The sequence below is a fragment of the Nanorana parkeri genome, unplaced genomic scaffold (genome assembly GCF_000935625.1).
Source record: "Nanorana parkeri isolate BGI_ZX_2015 unplaced genomic scaffold, ASM93562v1 scaffold3236, whole genome shotgun sequence".
Classification (NCBI taxonomy): Eukaryota; Metazoa; Chordata; class Amphibia; order Anura; family Dicroglossidae; genus Nanorana; species Nanorana parkeri.
Window position 1 is genome coordinate 32,121 of NW_017309504.1, and position 11,830 is coordinate 43,950.

General features: G+C 44.6%; 1 protein-coding gene across 1 annotated transcript in view; it reads right to left on the reverse strand.

Annotated features, from left to right (window-relative positions):
* LOC108802949 (zinc finger protein 585A-like) overlaps positions 1 to 11,830 on the reverse strand; it is a 40,393-nt gene that overhangs the window by 21,005 nt on the left and 7,558 nt on the right. The window contains exon 4 of the mRNA XM_018574791.1: positions 6,959 to 7,592. Coding sequence (XP_018430293.1) covers positions 6,959 to 7,592 — 634 coding nt within the window. The remainder of the gene's footprint in view (positions 1 to 6,958; positions 7,593 to 11,830) is intronic.

Sequence of the window (11,830 nt, forward strand, 5' to 3'; positions counted from 1 at the left end):
AGAAGCCTCCCCTTGGTGCCCACCTAGACCCAGAAGCCTCCCCTTGGTGCCCACCTAGACTCAGAAGCCTCCCCTTGGTGCCCACCTAGACTCAGAAGCCTCCCCTTGGTGCCCACCTAGACTCAGAAGCCTCCCCTTGGTGCCCACCTAGACTCAGAAGCCTCCCCTTGGTGCCCAACAAGACTCAGAAGCCTCCCCTTGGTGCCACTGTGCTCTCCTCATTTCTCGCCCTTGCTGTGTGTTGCCTAGTGTACGTGGTCACTCCAGACCACCACCTCTTTTAGAAGAACGCTGCCAGCTCCTTGCTCTAATCATTTCCCACAATCTGAACATAAGAGGACCTTCACCCATTTGACTGTTCTGTTGTATAATAACTGCTTCACTCAGAAACACACATTTCCCGCTTTCTGAACCTGAATATGCATGCTCACCTTTGTGATTTCTCTGATGTTTCAGATAACTTCCTTTCGAAGTGAAACACTTCCCGCACTCTGAACACGAATAAGGGTTCTCTAATAAGTGATTTCTCTGGTGTTTAAGAAAGTGTTGTTTCTTAATGAAATATTTCCCGCACTCTGAACATGAATATGGATTTCCTCTTATGTGACTTTTCTGGTGTTTAAGAACTTTCTTTTTATTAGTGAAGAATTTCCCGCACTCTGAACATGAATAAGGGGGCTCTTTCGTGTGAGTTCTCTGGTGTACAAGAAGGTGTTGTTCCTTAGAGTAACATCTCCCACACTCGGAACATGAATAAGGATGCTCAGCCGAGGGACGTCCCTGCTGTTTAGGCGGTGCTCTGTTTTTAGTGCGAGATTTCTCACAATCCAAAGATGACAATGAACATTCTACTGGGTGACCTCCATCGGATAAAGAAGACTCCTTGGGATTAGATGGATCTGTTGACCTCTCCGCACTGTGAGATCCCAGAGGGAGGTCCGAAGTCATAGTATTTGTTTGGTCAGAAGATTCCTCAGGATTAGAAGGATTCATTAATCTCTCTGAATGAGAATGTCTGTAATGATTATTATTTATAATGAGATTCACTCCTGGAGAATGTTGTGTGATGTCATCATCTTCTGCCTTAACAGCTAGAGGTAAAACCCGATCTCCCTTCGAGGAATTCGGAACAAAACATCCATCTGTAAAAGAAAATTTTACATGAAAAATTAAAAATATTTTCAAGCCTTGTATTCAGGAGATATATATGTTGGTGGAGCACTAATAAGATCTTCATAGCTCTGCCATGGGCTCGTGTGCAATCATCACACCAAACTATGACCGCAATCCAGATAAAGGATCCAACACACCCAAACCACACCGAGGACCAGGACTTCTACATTGATGACATTGTAATTGTGAGAATGGAGATGGACCTTCCTCCACCTCAATTCCTGGAAACATGACAACATACTGGAGAGAGATGGACCTTCCTCCACCTCAATTCTTGGACAAATGACAACAGAATGAAGATGGACCTTCCTTCTAATCAATTCCTTTAAACATGGCAACATACTGGAGAAGGGAGATGGACCTTCCTCCACCTTAATTCTTGGAAACATGACAACATACTAAAGAATGGAGATGGACCTTCCTTCTCCTCAATTCCTGGAAACATGACAACATACGGAAGTATGGAGATGGACCTTCCTCCACCCTAATTCCTGGAAACATGGCAACATACTGAAGAATGGAGATGGTCCTTCCTTCTCATCAATTCCTGGAAACATGACAACATACTGGAGAAGAGAGATGGACCTTCCTCCACCTTAATTCTTGGAAACATGACAACATACTGGAGAAGGGAGATGGACCTTCCTCCACCTTAATTCTTGGAAACATGACAACATACTGAAGAATGGAGATGGACCTTCCTCCACCTTAATTCTTGGAAACATGACAACATACTGGAGAAGGGAGATGGACCTTCCTCCACCTTAATTCTTGGAAACATGACAACATACTGAAGAATGGAGATGGACCTTCCTTCTCCTCAATTCCTGGAAACATGGCAACATACTGGAGAACAGAGATGGACCTTTCTCCACCTTAATTCCTGGAAACATGGCAAAATACTGGAGAATGGACCTTCCTTCTCCTCAATTCCTGGAAACATTAGAACATACTAGAGAACGGAGATGGACCTTCCTCCACCCTAATTCTTGGAAACATGACAGTATACTGAGGAATGGAGATGGACCTTCATGGTGTAAAGTACGTACTAGATATAGTTGTCTTCAAGTGTGGCACCTGATATCACCAAAGGCTGCAGATAATATACAGTGTATGATTAAAGGAAAAAAGGATTACCTCTCTATATGGAAAGGGTTCTTTTCTGTAAAAGCTGTGGAAATGTTTAATAGTTTTGGACAGGAACTTGTTCGACCTGACCTAATAGACTGGATGACCTAATAGACTGGATGACTTTTAAATACAAACATGTACAGGACTACTAATATTTGTAGAAAAAGCTATGTGGAATGTTGATCCGGGAGTTATTTGATTGCCTCTTAGAACAAGATGGAATTATTTTATCCTTTTTGAAGTAAATTGGGCCAAACCCTCTATGTGTGTTTTCGGCATTCCTCTGGATCTGCTGTAGGTTTAGGATTATTTTTGTTTCCTCTGGGGTGAACGGGCTAGATATGCGAGATGTGTCAACCCATCTAAAAGTATAAAAACAAACTTCATATTCACAGACGTAAAATAAAAATTGTGAACTTTGTTTTACTTACTTGTGTCCGTATGTAGAGAAGATTCCTCCTGTTCACTCTTCATCATCATCTCCCCCTCCTCGATAGACTGCTGAGCTCCACTCACCAACGTCTCTTCTTCTTCCTCTTTAATCTCAGCTTTGATGTCTTTCAGTTCTTCACCCTAAACCCCAAAGATGATAGAATACATTTATAAAAAGGAACACATAGAAGAATGTCCTCTCATAGCTTAGAATACATTGTTAGGTCTACATGGTCAGTCACATCTACCTGATCGTGTAATGAATAATTGTGATCTGCCTGTGTGGAATCCGGGGAATACAGAGGACGGGTCTGAGGGATCTCATGATGTTCCTGTGTGGAATCCCAGGAATACAGAGGACGGGTCTGAGGGATCTCATGATGTTCCTGTGTGGAATACAGAGGAAATCTCTCTGGTGGGTTCCTCTTCCTGGATCCATCTGTAGGAAACACACACACTGACTGAATACATTGTTTCTATGTGTGTATCAGATGATGGGGGATCTAGGTAGACCCTCCGTACTGCTCTCTCCTCTTACCCGATGATGTGAGGGGCGGCTCATTCTCCATCACGACGTCCTTGTAGAGATCCCGGTGTCCTTCTAGATACTCCCACTCCTCCGTGGAGAAATAGACGGAGACATCCTGACACCTTATAGGAACCTGACACACACAATGATACAGTCACCACCCAGACACATCCCTTGTCTGTTCCTGGACCATGTCCCAGAATTCCCGGCACCGCTCACCTCTCCTGTCAGCAGATCAATGATCTTCCGGGTGACTTCTAGAATCTGTTTCTCTTTTCTCTCAGATGTCAGGCAGTGAGGTGGAGGCTCTGTGATGGGTGATGTCCCATGAAGACAGTTGTTGGGTGTTAATGGATCACCAGACATTTTCTTCACCACTTTATAATCCTGAGTAAATTTAGAAAATGATCAGTAAAGACTTCCCAGAATCCTCCTCACTTCCCCAATAAGGTCTGTGCGAATTAATGATATCAAGTGGCCCTCCTGGAATCCACATTAGCTCGTTAGTCAGCTATGAGTTTTATTATGAGAGGTAAGAGCGATGTCATATGACCACACACCCCTTCCAAAATCCTTAACTCTTCAATTAGATCTCATTTTTTTCTTATAGAGATAAAAGTGATGTCATTGTCATGTGACCCTCCCAAAATCCTCCTCACCTCTCCGGTCAGCAGGTAGATGATCTCCAGGGTGAGGTTTAATATCCTCTCCGTCATATGGGTTTGGTCTTTGTCCATCCTCAATGATGTTATGAGATCTGCATAGGATGCTCCTTTCTGTAGAGAAATGATGAACTGAGAATTATCTGGACTGTCCCGGGATGGATGATGTCTGGACAGTTTTCTGGTGCCTCCTCACTATCACGTAGCAGTGGGCACTTCCGGGTTTTACAGAGTGTTGCAGCCCCGTAGCTTGAGTGCTCCTCAGCTTACAGCCTTAGCAACCCACAACAATAAATGGCGGCTCTGGATGGACAGTTGGATAAATGGTTCTATATTTAGGATGTATCCGGTCTATAAATGGTGGCTCTAGATGGACAGTTGGATAAATGGCTCTATATTTAGGATGTATCTGGTCTATAAATGGCGGCTCTGGATGGACGGTTGGATAAATGGCTCTATATTTAGGATGTATCTAATTAAACAATGTCGCCCTAATATATATGTTCGCAGAAGTACCTGCTGGAGATAAAAGTCACAATAAATATGTAAAAAGAGTACGGACATGACAGGAGGGTTACTGGGTGTAAATATAAAATAATATCTTCTTACCTCCTCTGCTGCCAGTTCCAGCAATGTCTCCTCTCTACTTCCTCCCACCCAGAACTTCCTGTGTGCATCTTACATCACTTCCTGTCTGCACCTGACATCACTTCCTGTCAAGTCAAAAACGACAGCCTTAGCTATGTTTTAAAATTTACCCCCCCTCCGGTGTTTTATTGCACTCCTTATTATACTTTGTATTATGATGCAACCAAAGAGCGTACGTTTGGATCATTTCTCCTCCGGCTATGGGAGTCATGTCTGTGGCTGTTAGAGTCTTGAAATGCCTTTTGGGATTTGTAGTTTCACCACAGATGAATGCCGACTTTTGGCTGCCCTCTACTGTAGATGTGTCTGCACCCCAAAAAATAGCAGACCGGTATGCAATCCACACTTTCAACACGTTAAAATATACGTATCTCGGCCGGAATAAAGATCGGATTTAGTTACTCCGTGTCCCGCGTCAAAGTGTGGTGGCCAAAAGGCGAGCGCTTTAATTCCAAATGTACTGTTTTTATGGTGAGAGATGGAGAAGCTGTTCGTATTTGGTTCTTTTGGCGGTTCTTCTGGTTCTGGTGGGTGTACAGTATCAGAGTTCGGACCCAACGCACAGTAGAACCATCGCCTGTCCAGGGATATTAAATATAACAATGAATGAGCTGGTTTTTGATTGGTCTACAGAACCCATGAACCTGAGGAGACTGCTGGGTGTGTAGGTCTATATAAGCTTGGTTGTGATTGCCAGAGAGGGACTGGGGGGGGATTTTGACTCATTAGCATATCACCTTTTGCAGATAGAACGGCCAAACACACTCAAAGAATTCATTCTACAATGTAAAGCCAACGCTGTCGTAGAACTTACGTCAAATGCGTTGCCCTTGAAGGTGTCCTTAACCTTCCGTTGACTTCATCCCAAACCATCTCGATGGAGTTTAGAGACCACGTGTGAAGGAAATGATGAAAACTCCCCAGGACACACATTGTTCCCTCAACATTTCTAGCAGGGTGTGGAGACCGCCATTTTATGATCAGTGTCTACATTGCACACCACACATGGTTCCCTCAGCAGTGTCCACACCGTAGTAGAGACGTTCTTTAATCTCAGAGTCTGCATTCCCACCACATTGTTCTCTTACAGTGCCATGGTGGTAAAGACGTTCTTTTATCATCAGTGTCTACATCCCCAAGCACACATTGTTCCCAGACCCTGGTAAAGATGTTCTTTTATTAGTGTCCACATGCCCACCACATTATTCCCTCAGCAGTGTCCACACCCTGGTAGAGATGTTCTTTGATCAGTGTCTACATCCCCACCACACATAATTTCATCACCAGTGTCACCGTGGTAGAGGTTTTCTTTTATCATCGGTGTCTACATCCCCAAGCACACATTGTTCCCTCAGCAGTCTCCACACCCTGGTAGAGATGTTCTATGATCAGTGTCTACATCCCCACCACACATGGTTCCCTCAGCAGCTCCCTCCCTCACACCCTGGCTTAGATGTTCTTTTATGATTAGTGTCCACATGGCCACCACATTGTTCCCTCAGCAGTCTCCGCACCCCTTGTCACGTTTGGCTGGGATTGTCATGGAGCCCTAAAAATGGATGAGGCTCAGAGTCTAAAGAGCCCCCTGGTATTTACCAGTGCACCCCACAAGGGTTAGGGTTGTGACGGGTCCCAGGTTGCGGCCCTCAGACACACCTATGCAGGCGGCAGCTGACCTAGCAAGGAACGAGAGCGAGGCACAGCAGCGATAAGCAATTTCATAAACAGGGACCTGCTGACCAACAACGTAAGGGGACTGTTCTGCACTGACGACCAGCGTTGATGGTCCCTTCACCTACCACCAATTTTAGGGTTCAAATCCTTATTGGACTCTCTGGGTCAGTAATTTTTTTTTTTACAGGGATACTTTTTACATTCAGTAGGATAGTGTTATCATGATTACCAGTGTCACCCACCTGCAGTCACCATATTTGCCCACATATGGCAGCAGCTTAGTGTTATAGAGTCATTCTGTAAGTGTGGGACCAGCTCAGCACTGTTTCTTTTGATAACCACATTACTATAATTTATATTTCCCGCACTCTCAACATAAACAAGGGCCACCCTGATGGTGACATTTCTAGCGAATAACCACTTTAATATTAAAACATTTCTGGCACACTGAGCATGAAAACGACTTTTTATCCACATGAAAATTCTAGTGTCTAAGAACACATTTCTGTTCCAGTGTGAATTTTCTGGTGTCTTTGCAGACTTCCTTTCTCAGTGAAACTTTTCCCACACTCTGAACATGAAAAAGGACGCACACCTCTGTGACTCTTCAGGTGTCTAATAAGATTCCCCTTCTGAGTGCAACTTTTCCCACACTCTGAACATAAAAACTTTTTGCCCGTGTGAATATTTTGGTGTCTATGAAGAGCACTTTTCTGAGTAAAACTTTTCCCACACTCTGAACATGGAAATGACCTTTCGCCGGTGTGAATACTCTGGTGTATCTGAAGTGCACTTTTTTGGGTAAAACTTTTTCTGCACTCTGGGCAGGAAAAAGGACGCTCATTCGTGTGAATTCTCTGGTGTCTAATAAGTTTCCCTTTCTCCGTAAAACTTTTTCCACACTCTGAACAGGAAAACGGACGCTCATTCGTGTGAATTCTCTGGTGTCTAATAAGTTTCCCTTTCTCCGTAAAACTTTTTCCACACTCTGAACAGGAAAACGGACGCTCATCCGTGTGAATTCTCTGGTGAACAATTAGTTTTCCTTTATCACTGAAACATTTTCCGCACTCCAAGCAGGAAAAAGGACGCTCACCCGTGTGACTTCTCTTGTGTCTTACAAGGTCTTCAGGCTGAAAGAAACATTTCCCACACTCTGGACATGAATAGGGGCGCACCCCTGTGTGGATTCTCTTGTGCTTAACAAGGCTTACTTGGTGAATAAAACTTCTTCCACACTCTGAACATAAAAAAGGACGCTCACCAGTGTGACTTCTCTGGTGATTAAGAAGGTTTCTTTTTTGAATGAAACCTTTCCCGCACTCTAGACATGAATAGGGACGCTTAGTTGTGTTACTTTTCTCATGTGATTGATGAGAAGATTCTTCAGGATTAGAAGGATCCATTGATGTCTCTGAATGGGAAGATCTGTGATGTCTATTATGAGTAATGAGATTCACTCCTGGAGAATGTTGTGTGATGTCATTACAATCTGGAGCAAAAATAAAATGTTCCTCAGAGGTATTCCGGACATGGTGTCCATCTGTTCAAAACAATTTATGAATAAATGTTAGAAGTATTCTTCAATCTTTGCATTCTGAAGTCATTTATATTGGTCTAGCACTAAATATTTTTAAGCGCTACAGTAATTCCTCATTTGTTGGTCACATGACGTTATATTGAGGAATGGTGTTGGTCACATGACGTTATATTGAGGAATGGAGATGGACCTTCATATGGTGTACAGCAGGGCTCAAAATTTCCACTCGCCTGCTCGCATTTGGCGAGTGGAAATGCAGTCAGGCTTGAGTCAGTACCTGACTCGTGGGAGCAGCTGCTTCTGGTGGTCTGTCTCCCTTCCTTTCGGCCGCAGCTCTTCAGTGAGCTCCGTGTCGAAAACGGAGTGATTAGTAATGTCTGCAGACCTTACTAATCGCACCAGATCACCAGGGATCTGAAAGAAGGTAATATTTTATATGTGGGGGCAGGGACCTTTATGGTAATATTGTTAAAGTTGTTAATATTTATTTTTGTAACTTTATCTTGCATAAAACATCTAACACTGTGATTTACAAGATTATTTAAGTGGGTGTGTTTAGGGGCGGAGTTAAGGGCAGGGTAGGGGTTAGGTGGGCAACTGGTGGCGAGTAACTGTTAAAGCAGGGCTAGTAGCTCAGGACTTGACCCCTGGTGTACAGTATCTCCTCCTCATGTGTTGGGGACATGACGTTATATTGAGGAATGGAGATGGACCTTCATATGGCGTACAGTATCTCCTCCTCATTTGTTGGTCACATGACGTTATATTGAGGAATGGAGATGGACCTCTCATATGGTGTACAGTATCTCCTCCTCATTTGTTGGTCACATGACGTTATATTGAGGAATGGAGATGATCCTTACTTGTGTCCATATGTAGAGAAGATTGCTCCTGGTTATGCTTCATAATCATCTCCCCCTTCTCCGCAGACTTCTGAGCTCCACTCATCAACGTCTCTTCTGCTTTCGTTTTAGGCTGGATATCTTTCAGTTCTTTAACCTAAACCCCAAAAATGATAGAACACATTTATAAAAAAGAAAATATATATAAAATTTTCTCTCATAGCTTAGAATAGATTTTTAGGTCTACATGCTGAGTCCCACCTACCTGATCATGGTGGGGGACGGTGTGATCTTCCTGTGTGTAATCCCGGGAATACAGAGGACGGGGACATCTCTCTGGTGGGTTCCTCTTACTGGATCCATCTGTAGGAAACACACACACTGACTGAATATATTGTTTCTATGTGTGTATCAGATGATGGGGGATCTAGGTGGACCCTCCGTACTGCTCTCTCCTCTTACCCGGTGATGTGAGGGGCGGCTCATTCTCCATCACGACGTCCTTGTAGAGATTCCGGTGTCCTTCTAGATACTCCCACTCCTCCATGGAGAAATAGACAGAGACATCCTGACACCTTATAGAAACCTGACACACAGAATGATACAGTCACCACCCAGACACATCCCTCGTCTGTTCCTGCATCATGTCCCAGAATTCCCGGCACCGCTCACCTCTCCCGTCAGCAGCTCAATCATCTTCCGGGTGACTTTTAGAATCTTCTTGGCGCTGTTTATTTCTACTGTCAGGCGGTGAGGTGGAAGCTCTGTGATGGGTGATGTCCCATGAAGACATCTGTTGGGTGTTATTGGCTCTCCGCATATTTTCTTTACTACTTTATGATCCTGAGTAAAGACAGAACAATCATCACTACGGATCTCCTAGAACCCAACTCCCCTGTCTGGTCAGAATTATTAATAAAGATAATGGTGATGTCATGTGACATCCCAGAATCCTCCTCACCTCTCCGGTCAGCAGGTAGATGATCTCCAGGGTGAGGTCTAATATCCTCTCAGTCATTTGACTCTGGTCCTCGTCCATGCTTATTGATGTGGTCATGTGATCCATACAGGACACTCCTCTCTATAAATAAATAATAACATGAGAATGACCTGGACTGTGCTGTGATGGATGTTGTCTTCACAGAGTTCCTCCAGAGTTCTCAGACCGCTTCTTATACTCATTACAGGTCTTGCTCATCATTCTAACGGAACGTATAACTAAAACCAAGAAAATCAATGTAACATATTGCAGCTTATAAATTCTGCTTTGAGTTTTCAGGACAACAGGATGGGACTACAGAACAGCCTCCTTTTGCTCTGCTCCATAACTGAGGGGACATCTGTAGAACAATGTAATAGATGAGATTGAACCCCAGGCAGAGAGCTCAGGAAGTTATCAGCTGAGAAGACTTCTGTCCAACGTCAAACAAAATGCTTCCAATGGACCAACCAAAAGGGAGGAAATGAAAGCGGTTCGTTGTTGGGGTTTACGTACCCTTGAGTGAGAGGTAGAGATTGTCTTGGAAGCCCAACTCTAACCAGAACCTTTTATTGTTGGATGGACTGGAGAAAAATTGGAATCTCTATTGAGGACGTCTTCTGTCTGTGTCCCGATTCGGAGGGTTTCCCTTCAGTTCCCTTCCAGATGGCCAGTGCCAAACGGCAGAGCGTAGAAGGGAAATCGGCCAAACATGGGAAGAGGTTCCAACCTTCTCTTCTAAATCTCAGGGTAAAAGGTTCTCACTGCAGTTGGGCTTCAAAGAGAAGTATTATAACGCCCTTCGGCATCACAAGGAGGTGTGTTAGATTGATGCCACCACTAGGGATGCACCGATACCAGTTTTTCAGTTTCGAGTACCGATATTTCTTTCTAGGTAATCGCCGATACCAAATACCGGTGCCACGTGCATCAATTATCAGGAAGTTGGGCGGTGGACCATGACCCGTTGCCTGTGAAGCCGGTGTTCTTGCAAAAGAACACCGGCTTCAGAGACTGCCTGGCTTCCAAACCAAATCAGGAAGCCGGTCAGTGGGTTATGAGGTGCTGTCCGGCTTCCCGATTGGTCAGGAAGCCAGGCTGCTTAGCACCACGTAAAGCCAGCTTCCTAGCCAATAAGGAAGCCAGGTGACAAGTCATGACCCGCCTCCTGATTGGCTACGAAGCTAGCTACACTTGTTCCTAGGCAGCCTGGCTTCCTGACCAATCAGCAGGCGGGTCATTACGTGCCGCCTGGCTTCCTGATTGGTTAGGAAGCCAGGCTGCCTAGCAGCACGTGAAGCCGGCTCTCTAGCCAATGAGGAAGCCGGGAGGGCATGTCATGATCCACCTCCTGGCTTTCTGATTGGCTAGGAAGCCAGCTTCACTTGTTCCTAGGCAGCCTGGCTTCCTGACCCATCAGGAGGCGGGTCATTACGTGCCACCCGGCTTCCTGATGGGTTAGGAAGCCAGGCTGCTTAGCCGGCTCCCTAGCCAATCAGGGAGGCGGGTCATAACCCACTGCCCGGCTTCCTGATTGGAAAGGAAGCCGGCTCCCTCGGCACTGGCAGATGTCCCTCCGATAGGAAGTTCCGGTATCGGAGAATTGGGGCGAGTACTTGCCCAAATACTTGGTATCGGTACCAATACTATCGGTATATCCCTAGTCTCCACACCCTTAGTAAGGGCACTCACAGATGGAGCTGGCGATCAAAGATGCCAAGAGGATGGAAATGGTTCTATATCCCTCCAAATGCATGTAACAACCTTCTACTTGAGATCTGAGACATCAAATTAAATATGGAGGACAAAACCTAACTTGAGGGGGGGCGGGGTTACTTGGTGTAAACATAAAATAACATCTTACCTCCTCTGCTGCCAGTTCCAGCAATGTCTTATTTCAACCTCTTTCCAACTCAACTTCCGGTCTGTAGCTTACATTACTTCCTGTTTATAGCACACATCACTTCCTGTCTTTACCTCACATCACTTCCTGTCTGTGCTTTCAATGGACTGCCACTGCGATCCCAACCTCCTGTAGAATAAAGACACTGCAGCCTATGTTATCCCCCGTCGCTTCCATTCTATAGAGTCATTTTATGATACGCGTACATTATACTTCCGTAGAAACCCGAGAACTTCCAAAAATAACTAAAAACAGCAAATAGTTGTTAGTGTTTTAATATTCACGAATTTTACAGAACACAAACTAGACGTTAAAAA